Here is a 20200-nt window from a genome sequence, read left to right on the forward strand (position 1 = left end):
CCGAGAGAAAAGACCATAATGAGTCAAATTGTATTCTAGTTTTTTTTTACATAGGTGCATTTACAAACAAGAAAGTACCATAAAATATTCACAAGATGCTGTGATTAGATCACAGTTGAATCATCGTGTACAGTTCTTAGGACACTGCTTTGATAAGAATATAAGAGCCATTGAAAAACTTCAGTGAATGTCAACTGAAGTTATACGTGGAATAGGAAATTTTAGTTAGGAAAGAAATGCAAGAAAAATAGATTATTTTTCAATTGTCGGAGAGATTAAGAGAAGATCTGATGAGGGGTTTTCAAAATTATGAAAGATTTCAAGAGGTTAGTTGAGTTGTTTACCATAATCTGCCACTGAGGCAGAGACTTGCATTTAAAAAGCATTTGAATAAATATTTGAACAGGAGATGATGGCAGGAGACTGCACTTAAGCAAAACATTTAAATTCCGTTGTAGGCTCTGCAGGTGATTTTGCTTCTCTGCGATGTTGTCATTTGTATGGGATCAAAGTGCCAAAGTCAAAAATAACCCTGCAAAATCACAAAATCAAGTAAAATTAAATATTCCCCTTTTCAGAATGTTGTCTATTTCTTAGGGCCCTGCTGAGCCTGAGGAACATCGGATCGTATGGAAGAATATTTAATGGTCGGCACGGACATGGTGGGCTGAAGGACTTGTTACTGCGCTGTGACTCTATGGTTCTATGACTATGATTCCTCTACAGATGAACACCCCTATATTTACAAACGTCACAATTCCTCATCACAGATGACTAGTTTTTCTTGTTCCTTTTGGAGCTTAAGGATATCATACTTTGATTTTTTTTACCTTGGTTCAAATGGCCTGGGGGGATCTCAGGTAGAGATAAGATAATAGCTTCAGATAAGGTCCATGGCTAATTTGTAGGTGGACAAAGATTCCATTCATCATTTGTCCTCCTGTATTGTGACCCGACAGAATTCTAAGACTAATAATTCTGTCTAGATTCTCAGAAAATATTCCCTATATATCGATTATCAACAATCTACAGTCAAATTGTAAGAGAAAAAAACTTGCACTTACATTGTACCTTTAATAATTTCAGGTTAATCCAATAAATCTCGCAGTCAATAAAATACCATTGACTGTACATATTTTGTGATTATGGAACTGCTTTGGCCTGCCATCAATGAAATTAACCAAAGTTCATAGAGTTATAGTCATACGGCATGGAAACAAGCCCTTCGGCCAACTTGCCCATGCCGACCAACATGCCCAAAGAACGCTTGTCCCACCTGCCTGCTTTTGGCCCATACCCCTCTATACTTACCCTATCTAAGTACCTGTCTAAATGTTTCTTAATCGTTGCGATAATACCTACCTTAACTACCTGCTCCGGCAGCTTGTTCCATACCCCCACCACCGTTTGTGTAAAAAAGTTAACCCTCAGGTTCCCATTAAATCTTTAAACCTTTCCCCCCTCAGCTTAACCGATTGGTTCTCGATTCCCCTACTCTGGGCAAAAACCTCTTGACCACCCTATCCACCTGTGATGCAACTTTTCCTGCTCATGTTAGACTTCCCTAAATGCAACACCTCACATTTCTCTGTATTAAATTCCATCAACCATTCCTCAGCCCACCTGGCCAATTGATCAAGATCGTGTTGTAATCTTTGACAACCATCTTCATTATCTGTAATACTACCTACTTTAGTGTCATCTGCCTTAATCTAAAACCTGCCTTTCCTGCCCTCTAATTCACACTCAAATCACTTTCACCCATCACCGATTTGTTCATTGACTTCCACTGGACCCTGACTCATCAACACTTTGACTTTAAAATGCTTGTCTTCAGTTCTCTTAAGTTTAGTTACGTTAGATTTGAGATACAGCGTGGAAACAGGCCCTTCAGCCCACTGAGTCCCCACCGACCAGCGATCCCCGCACACTAACACTATCCTACGCACACTAGGGATAATTTTACATTTTTACAAAGACAAATAACCTAGAAACCTGTACGTCTTTGGAGTGTGGGAAGAATGTGAAGATCTTGGAGAAAACCCAGGTGGGACACGGGGAGAACGCACACACTCTGTGCAGACAGTACCCCTTAATCGGGATTGAACCCAGGTCTCTGGAGCTGTAAGCGCTGTAAGGCAGCAACTACCGCTGCGCAACTGTGCCACCCCAAATTCTCTTCATCTCTTATTTTATGTAATATCTTCCAACCCCACACACTTGCAAGATATCTAAACTTCCATTCACTGGATGTTTTCAAGAGAGAGTTAGATTTAGCTCTTAGGCTAAAGGAATCAAGGGATACGAGGAACGGGGTACTAATTTTGGATGATCAGCCATGATCGTATTGAATGGCGGTGCTGGTTCAATGGGCCGAAGGGCCTACTCTTGCACTTATTCTCTATGTTTTTATGTTTCTGATCTTCTGAGCACATCCAATTTCAGTCACTATACTATTAGTATGCTTGCCTCTTGCTGCCATGGCACTACACTTTGGATTTCTTCCCCAAACCTTTCCACCTCTTTACCTATCCACGTTAAGAGATGCTGCCTGACCTATTGAGTTACTCCAGCATTTTGTGTCCTTCTTTGGTAAATCAGTATCTGCAGTTCCGTGTTATTTACTTCTTTACTTGTTCCTTTATGCACACTTTATAACCTGTTTAATTAGCTCAAGCACTCTGTTGAAAAGGAAGTCATAAGGTCATAAGGAATAGGAGTAGAATTAGGCCATTCGGCCCATCAAGTCTACTCCACCATTCAATCATGGCTGATCTATCTCTCCCTCCAAACCCCATTCTCCTGCCTTCTCCCCATAACCTCTGACCCCATAACCTCTGACATCGAGAATCTATCTATCTCTGCCTTTAAAATATCCACTGACTTTCTCCCGATCTCCTTCCTATAAGAACGTCCTTTAACTTCTAAAAAATGGAAATGATACACATGAGGAAAAGCCTTATTTTAGTAAAGCTTATTGAAGAATAAATCTTGATCGAGACACTAGACAAACTCCTCATCACTTTGGAAGTAATAATTGCATCCAGAGAATATAAGGGCTTGATTTAATATCATTTTCAAATGACTGCATCTTTGACAACTCAGGACTGTCTTAGTATTGCATTGAGGTGTCAGCCTGTGTAACGTACTCTGGTTCTGTAATGGAGCTGGAACTAACTACCACTAAAGTGAAAGTAATATTACTGAACTGGGAGAAAGTAAAGAGAAAATATTACTTCTGCCATCAGGAAGAATGATTGCAGACAACACAATAATAGTGGCAGTAACTGATTGTCAATTACTTCCTTGAGCTCCTAAGATTTTTGACTTATTGATACAGCTCGATCTATCCATCTGCCCTACAATAGTTTATGACTGAACAGTAAATCATCAACATAAGTCATTGCTAATAATCTCGGTGCTTATATACAGAATGAGATGAATCAAGTTGCTTTAATTTGGTGCCATTTTATGTGTATTTGTATACAGAATGCATTTAACTGCAAACATATTGGTTGAGTTGCGTTTATTGTCATATTCACAAATGCATTGAGGTACAGGTACAATGCAAATCTTGCAGCACATCACAGGCACATGGGCTCAAACAAGACACAAAAATGTAAATTATGCATAAATTATTTGTAATAGTGCAAGACAGTAAATGAAAATTGTGAGTGAAATGATATGCTTAAATATTTGCACAATGTGCATGTTTTATTATTCCTTTATTAATCTGATTGCTTCCAGTATGTTTCTATATGCTTTACAGAGGTATACCAGAGCTCTGCAAATCCCTTCTCAGAGACATTCACATCAGAAAATAATAAATGTGTGGTTTTTTTCTCCTGGTATTTGTGTTATGGGCAAAATTCTAAAAATGGTAACTTGTTTATACTAACCAAATGTACAAATAAACAGCAGTCATGCACATTTTCTAAAATGTTAATTACAAAATTGGGTGCTGACAAGTTGTGATAAAAATCATTAACATTTTCCCATTTTGAAACAATAACATGCTTAAGGACACAAACTGCTGGAGTAATTCAGGAGGTCAGGCAGCATCTCTGGAGAACAGATGATGTTTTGGGTCAAGACTCTTCTTCTGATTGATTGGATTGAGTGTGATTCAGTCATTTTTAGAATTTGTCAAGGTACTTATCCATTGAGGTTTAATTTTCCATAATGGCATTAAGTTATAAATTGTTGCTGAAATGCTTGTGCATTGTATTCCAGTAATGTGCTGTTTTTCTCAAAAAAATTGTAATCAAGCCAAATAAGTGGGAAAATTATGCTTCAGAAAATTAAGTGGAAAACTAATTAAATAGGTAGCAAACTGGAGAGGCATAAAAATATTGGAACAGCATTTGATAAGGTTCCTCATGGTAGTCTGGCCCAGACAATAGGCCACTTGAGATCGATGGCGTGTTGGTAAATTGGCTTAGTCATAGAAAACAGAGGGTTGTGGTTGAGGGCTGTTTCTCTGGCTGGAATGTTCTGCAGGGATCATTGTTCAGATATCTGTTGTTTTATTTTATATATATATATATATATGTGTGTGAGTGTGTGTGTGCATGTGTGTGTGTGGGTGTGTGTGTGTGTGTGTGTGTGTGTGTATATATATATATATTTATATCACAAAATGCTGGAGTAACTCAGCAGGTCAGGCAGCATTTCAGGAGAGAAGGAATGGGTGACGTTTCGGGTCGAGACCCTTCTTCAGACTGATGACTACTAGTTATATATATATAGAGAGAGCGAGAGAGAGAGAGAGAATATATAATTGATGTTTACTAATCATATACACAAAAGTAACTATCGTCCACTGTATCTACTATGAAAGTAAATAGAATGAGGAATTCAACTGCCATTTGGATGAAAGTATAGATGGCCCGATTAGTGGGGTTGCAGATAACATGAATATATGTGTAGTTGTGGATAATGAGAAACATTATCAAAGTCTACAAGAGGGTGTCATCAGCTGGAAATTTGGACAGAGAAAAGGGAGACGGTGTTTAATTGTGACAAATGCGAGGTTATTGTTGTTTTGGGAGGCCAAATACAAATGGGAACTAAATAGTGCATGGCATGAGCATTGAAGTACTGCATTGAAATCTGTTTTTGATTCATCTTATTGTTATCACTATTGCGTTGTGTCCAACCTTGAATCTTGAGAGAAGGAACATATCATGGTTTATATAACATAAATAAACTTTGTATTTTTCAGTGCCATAAACATTACATCCCTGTTTGTGCATCTAATGGAGACACCTACCAGAACGAATGTTTCATGAGGCTAGCTGCATGCAAGTACCAAAAAGAGATTACAGCAGTCACAGACAGTGCTTGTTACACAGGTGAGTATTATGCATTGACAAATTAAACTTATCAGCAAAAATTTATGTTACTAACTACTGTGATTATTGTGATTCAATAATATGAACATTCCCTCTTGAATTGAAAGTATCTACCTCCAGATTCAGAGACAGTTTCTTCCCAGCTGTTATCAGGCAACTGAATCATCCTACCACAACTAGAGAGCAATTCTGAACTACTGTCTACCTCATTGGTGACCCTCTGACTATCTTTGATCGGACTTTACTGGCTTGACCTTGCACTAAACGTAATTCCCTTATCATGTATTGTTTAAGAAACAGTTAGACAGGTACATGGATAGAACAGGTTTGGAGGGATATGGACCAAGCGCAGGCAGGTGGGACTAGTGTAACTGGGTCATGTTGGCTGGTGTGGGAAAGTTGGGCTGAAGGGCCTGTTTGCACACTGTATCACTCTATGATTCTATGACTATATGACTATATATGCACCTCAAAGATATAATCTTGCATTGGTTGCACTGTCCATTGGGAGCATGTGAAATGTTCCACACAAATGTAACTTGTTTTTTCAATGCAACTTCAGGGCATTCATCATTTAAAATCACATGGTGATTAGTTGCTGTTGGGAAGTTGGGAAGTTACCTTTGGCGTAGTGGTGGCATTTCTCACCTCTGAAGCATAAGTCATGACTTCATGCCTTATACAGACATTTAAATGCATAATTACTTTTAAACTGACAAAAGTATTTGTTAAAGACCGTGCGTGGCGGGAGTATCCCAAGGAGCTGTGCAGGCCCGATCCACCCGCCGAACAACCACGCCGCCGACGACCAGAACGACAATTGAAGACCAGCCCCTGTAGGCCTGACTCGCCCCACAGACCTCCCAGGGGTCGGTGGTGAAGCTGGGCGGCGAGGCCTGTCTGGGCCAAAGGAGCCTCAGCGGTGGCGGCAATGGGAGCCTCGGCAGTGGCAGCAGGTGCCTTGTGTGTGTGCAAGAGACTCGGCGGCGGTAGCGGGTGCCTCAGCAGTAGCGGGAACTTCGGTGACAGTGGGGCCTTGGCAGCAACGGGAGCCTTGGTTGTGATGGGGCCTCGCGGTCGATGAGCGTGAGGGGGGAGGGGAAGGTGATGGGGACCCGGCATGGGGGGACCACCATGAAGACCAATGGAGGACCCGGCGTGGTGGGACCGCTATGAGGGATGGTGGGAGAACAAAGGGGGATCCGGTGTGGGGGAGGGTGGGGGGGGGGGGCATTCTAGTTTAGAATCCACTGCCCAGGGGATAAGTCTGTGTTTGTTTGTTTGTTCATTTATTCCAGTGAAGGAGCTGTGCACACAGCAGCCAGCCAACAGTCGCTTAACTTTTTCTTTTTGTTTTCACTTTTAATTTAAAGTTTTTGTGTACCTTGTGGGTTGTCACTGTCAGCAGACCAATTTCTCTCCGGGGATGAATAAAGTTTTATTGTATCGTATCGTACAAGTTTTTATGTCATTGAATAACCCATTTCGCTTCTACCTCTGCCTTCTCACTTTGAAGAGAAAAACCTCAGAGAAATCTTTGAGGAGCATGCAAGTTGTCACAATCTCTTTGCTGACATTTATATTGCACCCAATATAGTTTGAAGAAAGTTAATCATTCAGCTCTGTGGTATATAGATTTGTCAATGGTACAAAATGGATGATGAAAAATTGACAACCAATTCTGTAGACTGTCCTCTAGTCTTTCCCTTGAAGTTTGCAGATTGAAAATAGCTAATTTTATGTTGCCACGCAAGGTAAAGGAATATGGACCACCCAAAATGCACACGTGAGAGGTTCATGTGTACTTCCAACCTCCTCTATTGCATTCGGTACTTCCGATGTAGTCTCCTTTACTTCGGCAAGACCTAGTGTAAACTAGGCACCGTTTGACCAAACACGTGTTTGATGATCACTATCTTTGATGAGACTTTACTGGACTTCATCCTGCACTAAATGCTATTCAAGTTATTCCTTTTATCATGCATCTGTACACCTAGATGGTTCGATTGTAATTATGTGTTTTTCCACTAACTGGTTCGCACATAACAAAAGCATTTCACTGCATCTCAGTACACGTGACAATAGACTAAACTCAAACTCAAACTCAAACTCTGTCCACCAGGCCTGCTGGAGCTCCCAATTGCTAACCATTTTATCGCCTCTTCCCATTCCCATACCAATATTTCTGTCTTTGGCCTCCTTGTTGCCACTCGCATACTGGAAGAACTGCATCTCATATTCTGCTTGGATAGCTTCCAACCCAATAGTATAAATATTGGATTCTCCAATTTCAAGTAATACCCCCCTATCTCCCAGTCTTTTCACTTACCCCCCCCCCCCCCCCCCATCACTCCAGTGTGCACCATCTCTCAACAACCCAATCACTCTGCTCCTTTCCCCCCAGCACGCTCCTCTACCATCCTCTAATCCTTTTATATCCTCTCTTGGTCTCTCTGTCTCCTTCTGCACATATCTCTCCCTCCACCTTTACATTTCACTCTTCATCTTTCCTTATCTGACAGCTTCTCCTTTGTCTCGTTTGTCAGGATCAGACCCAGAGCTTGTGAAAGGTACAAAAGGCCAGTTAAAGGATTGGCTCCTGATTGTGAGCCATTTTATAGTGAAGCTGCATTTGTGACATGGTTGTTAACTGAAGAACTTGATTAATGACAGACATAATAAACACTAAATAATGGTAAATGGCTATCTTCTGCATACAAACATTGCAATATTACTAAATTTGCCACTTATGAATATATATATATTTAGTTCATTTGTCATTCCACTCCTTACAGATCATGCAACGAATGGGACGAAACAGAGTGCCTCCGGTGGCCATAGTGCAATACAAATGCAAAACATATAGACAGGGGATGACTGTGCAGTACAATATGATACAGTACAATACAATTAGACAGTGCAATACAATACAATACATAAAGACAGGGGATTAAAGCATGTAAACGACAAAAGGTAAAGCATTTAACCTAGAGTTTAAAGCATGTAAACGGTGAATTTAAAACCATCAATGAGAGCAGGTAAATTATTAATTGCACATTAAATGGGATTATAAAGTGCAGAGTGCTAGGTGAGGTGCTAACCCCCCCCCCCCCCCACCCCCCCCCCCCCCCCCTCCGAGTCAGGTGGGGCAGTCCAGTAGGCGAACAGCCTGAGGAAAAAGCTGTTCCTGAACCTGGTGGTTCTGCAGCTAATGCTCCTCAGGCAGCGGGTCAAATCCACCTTGGAAGGAGTGAGAGGAGTCCCTCATGATGCTGCAGACTTTACTTTTGCACCTTCCTCTGTAAATATGATTGTGCTTTTCCATAAACACCAACATGCATAGAGTAATTTGAAATAGGTAATGCTGACTGTGTCAGTGTATGGCAGATTGGGACATAGCTGGATTGTGGTGGATACATTACTATTGATTTTGATAAGTTACTAATTGTGTCAAAAAAGCTGGACCAAAGTTAAAGAATGTATGTTAACTAATGAGAGAGTGTTGCTGGAAGATTTCAAACATGGCTGAAGGCATCAGTTCAGAGGGCAGACAATGGTGTCCAAGGGCAGTACAATGAATTCCATCAGACAACCAGATATGCCACTGTGCAGGTGTACTTAAGATGTGGTTCAGATCCTAAATAGATCTAAAGCTCTTCTTTAGTTAGCAAAAGTTAGCATCAGTTAGTATTTCTAGAATGAATGAGAGGTGCAGCTCTGATCACAGAAATGGACAGAAACAAGGGTCTGAGCAGCAGAAAGGCACTTAGTTTGCAGATATATCTGAAGAGATAGGAGAAGGAGAGGGAAGAGAGGGGATGGAGGTGAATGATCCAATTATTTACGTTTCTGAGGATTCATTCATAGCTACACCTAGTACTACAATTAGTAACTATCACTGGAATGCTACGATAATGCATTAAGTGTCTTGTCCCAATTCCCACCCTGGTGCTCTAATATAATCCCACTGTCAGAACGTAGTCCAACAACCAACCAATCCGCCTTCCATTAGTACTTGTGAGAATGATCTGGGCAAGTGCATCTCATTCACAGCGCAGTTCTACAGTTTAATTGTTATTTCTTCTGATGGAATTCCATTATAGAAAGAGGCATAGACTTATTGGGTTCTATAGGGTCCCTCTATGCCAAATTTCCCCACATTGCCGTTTTTGATGAGAAAATACAGAGGGTAATACAATAGATGTGTTGATGTGGATTTTCAAAGGGTGTTTAATAATGCTCCATACCAAAAGCTGGTAGGCAAATTTGAAATTAATAGTAGCATGCATAAGAAAGGTAGGAAGCAGAGAGGAGTGGTAAATAGTTGTGTTTTACACTGGAAGCTGGTAGACAGGTATGTTCCACAAGGATCTATACTTGGACCAGATCTTTCTTTAATATGCATTAATGATCTATTCTAGACATAGGAATTCAGGGTCAAATTTAGGCATATCCTGATGGCAAAGTTTGGAAGTGAGGAGTATAGGGATATACAGCAAGAAAACCTAGATAGGCTGCTGAATGGACAATCATTTGCAGATAAAACATTTTACAGAGAAGTGGGAAGTGATTTAAAAAAAGGATAGACTACAGAGGTGAAAAGGTGCAGGTCTAAAGGGTATGCAGGAAACTGCTGTGCATGTGTATGAATCTTTGAAAGTGGAAAGGCGAATTGAGAGTGATTGATAAGACATACAAATCCTAAAAGTCATAAATAGACAATAGACAATAAGTGCAGGAGTAGGCCATTTCGGTCCTTCGAGCCAGCACTGCCATTCACTGTGATCATGGCTGATCATCCACACTCAGTACCCCGTTCCTGCCTTCTCCCCGTATCCCTTGACTCCGCCATCTTTAAGAGCTCTATCTAGCTCTCTCTTGAAAGCTTCCAGAGAATTGGCCTCCACTGCCTTCTGAGGCAGAGAATTCTGCAGATTCACAACTCTCTGGGTGGAAAATGTTTTTCCTCATCTCCGTTCTAAAATAGAAGCACCGAATACAAAAGCCGATAAGTTACATTGAATAGGGGACTGCACTGGTTGGCGACAATTGGAGTTATGTATTTAAATCTGGTCAACCCAGCTCTAGGATGGTGTTGTGAAGATCTTGGAGATGCTGCAAAAAGGATTTACTGGAATAATGCCAGGAACGGGGAATTTCCTTTGTAAGGTTTAGATTGAGTAAATGGATGAAAGGAGTTCCCATTAGCAGATGTTCAAAAATTAAGGAAGGCAGATTTTAAATGTTGAATCAAAGATAAAAGGGACATTGGAAAGAAAAAAAAAAAAACTGAGAATAGTTATGATCTGGAACTCAAAGCCTGTGAGAGGGATGGAAATAAATTAATCGAAGTTTTCAAAAGGGAGAATCTATTTCAAGATTGTGGAGAAAGAGCAGGAAAGGAACTGATGGAATTCTATTGCTAGAAGCCTCACAGTTCTGATGACCCATAATATTTCTGTGATTCGGGGGATCGCTGCTGGGCCCATTGTTGTTTGTGGTTTATATCAATGATTTTGATGAGACTGTACAAGACATGATGAATAGGTTTGCAGTCGATATTGAAGTAGGTGGTTTTGTCGGTAGTAAAGATGATTATCAAAAATTACAGCATGGATCTTCATCAGCTGGGCAAGTGGACTGAGGAATGGTTAATGGAGTATAATGCAGATTAAGCGTGGCATTTTGGAAAGTCAAGCCAGGGCAGGACTTTCACAGTGAATGGCAGTGCCCTGGGGAGAGTTGTAGAGCAGAGGGATCTAGGAGTACAGGTACGCAGTTCCCTAAAAGTGGTACCACAGGTAGATAGGGCAGTCGAGAATTATTTTGGTAGATCAGTCAGTGTATTGAGTATGGAAGTTGGGATGTTATGTTACAGATGTACAAGATGCTGGTAAGGTCGTATTTGGAGTACTGCGTTCAATTTTGGTCACTCCACTATAGCAAGGGTGTTGTGAAGCTGGCAACAGTTCAGAAAAGATTTACGAGAATATTACCAGGACTTGTGGGGGTAATGCACAGTTTTTTACCCAGAGTAGGGAAATCATGAACCACAGGACACAGCTTTAAGGTGAGATGGGAAAGATTTGAAAGGAACCTGAATGGCAACTTTTTCATGGTGGGTAATGGAACGAGCTGCCAGAGGAGGTAGTTGAGGCAGGTAATATACAACATTTAAAAGACATTTAACAGGTACATGGATAGGAAAGGTTTAGAGGGATATGGATCAAATGTGAGCAGATGGGACCAGCATAGATGGGGCATCTTGGTCGGCATGGGAGAGTTGGGCCGAACGGCCTGTTTCGTGCTACATAACTATGACGCTATTCAACCCTTTGCAGTTTTCCCCATTATCCCAATCATCTCGTGTTTTCCTATTCCACTTAGCAACTGAAAAGACAAATTATCATTTCGCAATCGAGAGTGGCCATCAGGGAAAAGAAATGCAGAACAATAAGTAACATGTACTTAAACTGAACAATGGACATTTAATAACCTAATGTTTTCTCAGTCATTCAGAAGCATACGCTCGAAAATATTTACTTTTTGCTATCCTACTGCTGAAACATGAGCAGTGTTCATGGGAGGTCACTTATATTGCTGCTCTTACTGCTGAGATGCCCTTTGCCAATGACCTCTGTGGTTGTTGAACCCCAATTCTCATTATGTGCCAGCTGTATTTCACTCATACCACTATACTGAAGAGCAGATGGTGCTAATCAGTTGAAGGCCAAGGCCAACGTGTCTACCATTCATTTAAAGCAGCAGAGGGAGCTTCCTGATTCTGCAAAGCTCAGAGGCTGCATGCAGCCCTTTGATTGCTGCAAATGATGTTTCATGGAATTGGCTCTGTCCGCAGATAAATGCCACTTGTAATGTTATCTCATTTCAGATTGGCCTGCATTCCTCTAGAATGTTTGCAATTATGAACAGTGCAGGCTATTTGAGGAAGGATATTCTTGCTATTGAGGGCGTGCAGCGCAGGTTTACTAGGTTAATTCCCGGAATGGCGGGACTGTCATATGTTGAAAGACTGGAGCGACTAGGTTTGTATACACTGGAATTTAGAAGGATGAGAGGGGATCTTATTGAAACGTATAAGTCATGAGGGGCGTGGCTGTGTTCTGCAGCTGCGGCTCACCGGCAGTCTCCCTGTCTTTTTTTTGTTTTTTGTCTATTGTCATCGTTTAATGTACGTTTTGTTCTATTTTTAACTCTGTGTATGTGGGGGGGTGGTGGGGGGGTTGGGGGAAACCTTTTTTCTAATCTCTTCCTCAACGGAGATGCGACCTTTACCGTGTCGTATCTCCGTTCGCACTACGGCCTAACATCGTGGAGTCGGCGGCCTCCAGCTGGGATCGACCTTGAAGACTCCGGTCGCAGGGCCTGGACTTACCATCTCGGAGGCTTTGGCCGTGGGCCCTGCAGACCGCAACATCGGGAGCTCGCAGGTCCCTGGCTGGCGACCGGCTTTTGGGAGCTCCAGCCGTAGCAGCTTCGACTGCCCCGAAGCGAGAGGTACGATCGACCCGCTCGCAGGCCCCTCATCGCCCTGCGTGGCCCGGCCGCAGCACTTTCCATCGCCCGGTGGGGGCTCAGGACTTTCATCGGCCTGCTCGGCTCGGCCCTGGGACTTTCCATCGCCCGGTGGGGGCTTCAAAAAGTTGGGAGCCTCGATCACCTCGTGGCACCACGGGAGAAGAATGAGGAAGAGATAAGACTTTTCTTTGCCTTCCATCACAGTGAGGGTATGCCTAGAGCAATCACTGTGATGGCTGTTTGTGTAAAAATTGTATCTGTGTGTCCTGTGCTTTTTGTTGTCTACTGCCGGACCCTGACGTGAGAGGACGCTGGCGTTGTTTATTCGCCGCTTTTCCGTTAGGATAGTTTGTCTGTTTGTTTTTATGTTGATTGTTTTTGTAAAGCGCTTTGAGCACCTGATAAGGCGCTATATAAAATAAATGCTTATTATTATATTATTATTATAAGATTATTAAGGGGTTGGACACGTTAGAGGCAGGAAACATGTTCCCAATGTTGGGGGAGTCCAGAACCAGAGGCCACAGTTTAAGAATAAGGGGTAGGCCATTTAGAACAGAGATGAGGAAAAACTTTTTTAGTCAGAGAGTTGTGAATCTGTGGAATTCTCTGCCTCAGAGGGCAGTGGAGGCCAATTCTCTGAATACATTCAAGAGAGAGCTAGATAGAGCTCTTAAGGATAGCGGAGTCAGGGGGTATGGGGAGAAAGCGGGAACGGGGTACTGATTGAGAATGATCAGCCATGATCACATTGAATGGCGGTGCTGGCTCGAAGGGCCGAATGGCCTACTCCTGCACCTATTGTCTATTGTCCATTGTCTATTGCAGATTTGCAGATACCCTTCAGTAATTATCGTGTTCATTAATGGTGTCCTGACAAAGCATCTAGATCTAGCGTAAAAAATTTGGAGAAAGTTGTGCACTTGGATGCAGTCGGTTTATTAATCTCTCTGTGCCAAGTTACTGTGAACTGCAAGGTACAAGGTGAAAACATAACAATCAACCTCGCTGGACTCATTGAAGTTCAACTGTTTGAGCAAGTGTGGGGTACACTTGAATCCTGGGATGTTGCATCACCTCCTTTGGAAGTTCATTATTTGGGAAGTCCATTGACCACTGCAGTAAATTTAAAAATATGCAACCTATTATAGTGAAGACATTAGTATTTCATTGTGTTGAACTGAAGACAATATGATTGGATGATGTCTGAAAGGTAGTTTGCAGATTTTTTGTTTTGAAACCAGGTAATTAAGAAGTCCTACGTCAGTGTTAACGATACCTTAAGCCTATTGGAATTCAACAATGTCCAAAGGCGTACAGGTTTGAAGGTTAATTGGCTTGGGTTTGTATCCTTGGTATAAGTGTAATTTGTCCCTAATGTGTGTTGGCTTATGTTAATTTGCCAGGATTCCTAATCGGTATGGACTCGGTGGGCCGGTGCCTGTTTCCACGCTGTATCTCCAAACTAAACTAAACGGTTTTTCCTCTGTACACTTTAACTGTAAAATGTGTGCCTACTCTGATTCTCTGCAAATACGTATGCAGGGGAAACAATAAGTGCAAGAATGATGCATATAGGCATTTGGTGAGGGGTCCTATAAATTATGGTATTCTTATAGCACAGAGAGAAACCATTCAGTTAATTGCATCTGTACCAGCACATGACAAACAATCCAAACAAACCTATTTCTCTTCTCTTTCACTATAGTCGTGCACATTATTTCCTCTCATGTCTCTAATTTTATCTTGAAATTTGCGTTTGATTCTGTTATCACCAGTAAGTTCCTGTAATAACCTCTTTGTTTGGGAGGTTTTTATTCCTCGCCTTCCCCTTATATCTTTCTCCAAAATGTTAAATCTGTGCCCTGGAGTTAAGTGAAATTGAGTTAAGGGTTCTAGTTGAAGACCCTTTGACAGAACTGGGAAAAAGGGAAAATAAGTTAGTTTTAAGCTGCAGAGAGGGTACATTGAGGGATGAATGGGAGTGAGGGAATAGATCTGATTGGGTGAGGCTCGAGTTTCTGTGGGAACATGCATGGTAAGTGGTTAGTAGGTTAATGAGGGAATTTTGAGAGAGAGAACAGAACAAAGAAATATAAAAGCAATGAAGTAAAGGCAATTAGGGAAAGGAAACAAAGCTGCAAAAAGTGGAGCAGTGGGAATTACCTGGCATGTCAGGCCCTGGCAGAAGAGAGAAAAAACAGAGCCAGTATTATGGATGACTGACCTTGAGGAGAACCGTTTAATTCTGATACAAACAGAGAAATCGAGTTACATGAAGATGTTGACTTCGACCCAGTTCTAAAGAAACATTTCTCTTTTCATGGACACTGCCTGACTTCTTAATGTTTCAGCATTTTCTCTTTTGCGTGTTATTGCTGGGGCCTTTGTTCTTGGCGTTTTGTTAATCATGCCAAGGACTGTGAGTAATATTAATCATAAAGCTTGATGATGATTATTAGCTTTTACTAGAATCCTCTCGCTACCTCAATAAAATGATGACGGTAGCAGTTTTACTGCAGCTTCTAGCGTTTGAATCAGAGCTCTGTGACTGTGCCAGGAAATGGAAGTTGCAGGTCAGTTCCACAGCAGATCATAAAGATGGGATAGAATTCTACTAGCCTACTAGTTTTCCCTCCCGATAGCAGGGTAGCACAGTGGCGCAGTGGTAGAGTTGCTGCCTTACAGTGCCAGAGAGCTGGGTACAATCCTGACTACGGGTGCTGTCTGTACGGAGTTTGTACATTCTCCCTGTGACTGCATAGGTTTTCTCTGAGTGCTCCAGTCTCCTCCCACACTCCAAAGACATATAGGTTTGTGGGTTAATTGGCTTCAGTAAAATTGTAAATTGTCCCTAGTGTAATGTAGAATAGTGTCTGTGTACAGGGTGATTGCAGGTCGGCGTGGACTTGGAGGGCCGAAGGGCTTGTTTCCGTGCTGTATCCCTAAAGCCTAAAGAACTCCGCTTGCACAGCAAAGATTTCAACAGTACTCCATACACCAGGTGACTCAAGCACGTTTTCAGTAGTGGGACCTGATGCATTGATTGATTGAATTGATTAAAAGATACAGCATGTATGCAGGCCCTTCAGCCCATCGGGTCCATGCTGACCATCAATCACTCTTTCGCAGTAGTTCAATGTTTTGCATCCACTGCCTACAAACTAGGGGCGATTTACAGTGGCCAATTGATCTATAAACCCACACACCATTGAAATGTGGGAGGAAACCAGAGCTTCCGGAGGAAACGCACATAGTCACAGGGAGAACGTGCAAACCCCACACAGGCAGCACGGGAAGTCAGAATCAAACCTGGTTCTCTGGCGCTCTGAGGCAGCAGCTGTACCAGCTTTGCCACTGTGCTGCCCTAACTCTGATTCCCTTTCCACTACTGTTGCCTGACCTGTTGAATGTTTCCAGAATTTTCTGTTTTATCCCTTTTTCATTTGATTGCTGCTATTTAGCTTTGTTCAAACTATCTTTATTAGAAGCAGCTGTGTAGGTAAGAAATCAATGATGACAGGTATAAAAAATGCATTATGACTCCAGTGCATAAAATATCATTGGTTCAGAGACAAGAACAATGAATAATGTTATAGTAGTTAGCTGTTTGTAAAGCACAATGTCACTAAATCTTAGTGCTACAGGCCAGAATTAAATAACTAAAGGACTGTGAAACATCTGATACATGTACTTTTAGTAGTGAGTTGAAATTTTGCAATATATATGCTTCTGCTGGCAATTCACCAAGTTTTCTGAAATAAATTTGTTCAGTTTTGCCTCACATTTCTTGCAGTGCCTTTGGTTAAGAAATCAAGAAGCGACAATATAAAATCAATAATTCCAGGAACCCATAGTTAGGAGAAGCTTAAGAGATTTCCATTTTTGTTTTAACTATCTAATGTGTAAAAAGGTTGGTGGTCTGATCATCCCATGGCCTTCTCACCAGATGAAGATAGTCCAAAGAACAGGGCCCAAAATGGGGTCAATGTGGTAATATAATGCGTTTTTAACTTTCACCCCTCTGCTGATGTGAAAGGCTTATATCTTCAGTGCCCTGAATTCCTCTCACCCTACTTTTAGTATCAGGTAACATCTCTTCCTCCCCACCCTTCCCCCAAAAACTCATTCCCTGCAACTTACCTGAATGACAGGAATAATTGAGCTACTGTCTGACATTCTTCTCCTGCCCACTGAACAGCTGCTGTTCCCTTCTATTGACCAAGGCATGCAACTGAGAGCTGAGAATTATTTATGCTTCTTTATTCTGGTTAGGAAGCATGGCTTTCACCTTGCCAGTCACCCTCCAAATGCTGTCCTATGTTATAAGTCGTAACGTTATACAAAAACGTCTTTACTTGTATATTTGCAGCTGTTGCTGTTTCAATTGCAGGAAATATATCATTTGCTGTGATGTGTTTAAGGTCTACACTGAATAATTTATTGCATATGAAGAAATTAACTCATACCCTGCAACTTGGTACAACATAATATAGGAATGGAAATCTGTAGGGCAACGCTCAAAGTGTTGCAATAGGACATTGTGTGTATGGATTATTACAATAAGCAGAATGTATCTCAATCTGTAGATTAAAGGATTTTCAATCTTGTCATTTTTGACATGATCAGAACCTTTTGGTTATATTACAGGTTGTCAAACATCTATTCCCAATGCATAATTTTACCTAAAGTTGCTTTGGTGTAACAATATAATAATCCTGTTTTAATTGCAGTGAGTTAGGATTTACTCACAGGGGGCATATAATGCTGCGATAATCCATATATTGTGTTGTAAGTAGCTCTGTGAAAAAAACAGCTTGCCCCAAAGACCATCATCATTCAAATTATTATTTTCTGTTTATTTTTCAGAAAATGGCTCTGGTTCTGGAGAAGGAGGTACGTTTTCATAATTTACCAAGATATACTTCAAACATCTTTTGTAATAGCTAATGCAATTACATTGCCATTGCACTGTAAAGGAACAATTTGATAGATTAGTAATTTATTGGGATCATTGCCAAGAGGTCTTGCTGAATGCAGGGAAATGGTTTGAAAAATATTTCTGTGGACATTGAGAGTTGACAATGTTTATTGGTTTAAGGGGAAGGAACACATTTCCATCATAGTGGGCTGGGGCAAGGTGCCTCCGTGTGATGGTGGTGAGGGGGTTAGGGAAGGAGGTTCTGGGAAGACTCTAAAATATTTTATGAGGAGGGCACAGTTTATTTCCAAAATACACACGAGTTCAATATGATTGATCCAAACATTTAATAAAGTAATGCTCTGTTAAAATTTAATCTCTTAAAATTTGATCTTGGAACTAAAAGATTATATCACAAAAGGTTAACCATTCAACCTGTTAAGTCTATTTTGATTCAGCACAAGGTTAGTCCAGTCCCACTCCTCACTCTCTACACAGAATTATAAAAAATCATAAATTCATAAGTCATAGGAGCAGAATTAGGCCATTCAACTCATCGAGTCTACTCTGCCATTCAATCATGGCAGATCTATCTTTCCATCTCAACCCCATTCTCCTGTCTTCCCCCCATGACTTGACAACTTTGCTAATCAAGAACCTGTCAATCTCCACTTTAAAAATACCCAAATGACTTGGCCTCTTGTGGCAATGAATCCCACAGATTCACCACCATCTAACTAAAGAAATTCCTCCTCATCTCCTTTCTAAAGATACATCCTTTTATTCTGAGGCTGTGCCCTCCAGTCCTAGACCCTTCCTCTAGTGGAAACAATGGTTTCATTTCAGCCACAGATCTTGATCCTTTTTGATTGTTACCCGTTAATCTATCTCCACTACTATTCCAGGCAGTGCATTATCGATCCTAGCCACTTGATACTTGAAAAAGCTTACTGCATGTCATTTTTAGTTATTTTACAATTGCCTTTATTCTTTGTCCTCTTGTACACAGTGTAGACCCCTCATAATTTTTAACACTTTAACACAGTCTCCACTGCCTCATAGAATGAAGAGGAAAGTGAATTAGACTTTATTGCCTTCCATCACAGTGAGGAATGTGGGGAATCCGCTGTGGTGGATGTTTCTGTTAACTTTAATGTAGTTGTGTGTCTTGTTGCTTTTTTTTAGTATGACTGTATGGTAAATCGAATTTCACTGTACCTTACTTGGTACACGTGACAATAAATACCTTTGAACCTTTGAGAACAACTCGTATTCTTTGGTTGATATTCATAATTGATGTCTCTCATCCTTGGAATCATTTTGTTTTGTGGAAATGTGCCACTTCATGGATGCACAGTGGTGCAGCTGGTAGAGCTTCTGCTTCACACCCACAGAGATCCGGGTTCAATCCTGACCTCAGTATAGTCTTTATGGTATTTGCATGTTCTCCCTGTGACTGCGTGGGTTCCCAACAGGTGCTCCAGTTTCCTCCCGCTTCCCAAACACGTGCGGGTTTGTAGGTTATTTGGCCTCTATAAATTGCCCTTAGTGTGTAGGGAGTGGATGGGAAAGTGAGATAACATAGAAATAGAGTGAATGGGGTGATTGATGGTAGATGTGGACTTGATGGTCCGAAGGACCTGTTTCCATGCTACATCTCCAAACTAAACTAAACTAAATCTCGTTTTAATTGTCTCCAAAGTCTTCACATCTTTCTAGTTTGTGGTTCCCAGAACTGGACAATACATTCCATTTATGGCAACACTAATGCATCATATTTAGTATGACTCACTTGCTCTTCAACATTATGCCTCTATTTATAATGCACAGGATACTGTATGCTTTTATTGATGCTTTCTCAATTTAACCCTGCCACTTCCAACTATTTATTCTTCTAACTAAAATGTAATGCTGTGCATTTTTAAGTTACATTTCATTTGCCATGTGTCCACCCATTCCATCACTTATCTACACAGTCCATTATTACCCTCCTCACAGGGCACTTAAGTTTATACATTTTATTGTCATCTACAGATTTGGAAATTATGCCCTTTTCACTAAATCCATATCATAAATCTACATTAAACAAAACGGTGGTCCCAGTACCAACCACTGCGGAATTTCAGTTTATGAGGATGTTGCTAGGACATAGAAACATAAAAACATAGAAAATAGGTGCAGGAGGAGGCCATTCGGCCCTTTGAGCCAGCGCCATTCATTGTGATCATGGCTGGGATCATCCACAATTAGTAACCTGTGACTGCCTTAGACAATAGACAATAGACAATAGGTGCAGGAGTAGGCCATTCAGCCCTTTGAGCCAGCACCGCCATTCAATGCGATCATGGCTGATCACTCTCAATCACTACCCCGTTCCTGCCTTCTC

At 41.3% G+C, this 20200-nt stretch overlaps 1 protein-coding gene across 1 annotated transcript in view; it reads left to right on the forward strand.

Moving 5' to 3' along the window:
- LOC144603917 (tomoregulin-1-like) overlaps positions 1 to 20200 on the forward strand; it is a 194097-nt gene that overhangs the window by 105463 nt on the left and 68434 nt on the right. Inside the window, exons 3-4 of the mRNA XM_078417739.1 lie at positions 5225 to 5354; positions 17763 to 17789. Coding sequence (XP_078273865.1) covers positions 5225 to 5354; positions 17763 to 17789 — 157 coding nt within the window. The remainder of the gene's footprint in view (positions 1 to 5224; positions 5355 to 17762; positions 17790 to 20200) is intronic.

Source organism: Rhinoraja longicauda, chromosome 2, assembly GCF_053455715.1.
Source record: "Rhinoraja longicauda isolate Sanriku21f chromosome 2, sRhiLon1.1, whole genome shotgun sequence".
In the NCBI taxonomy this organism is placed as follows: Eukaryota; Metazoa; Chordata; class Chondrichthyes; order Rajiformes; family Arhynchobatidae; genus Rhinoraja; species Rhinoraja longicauda.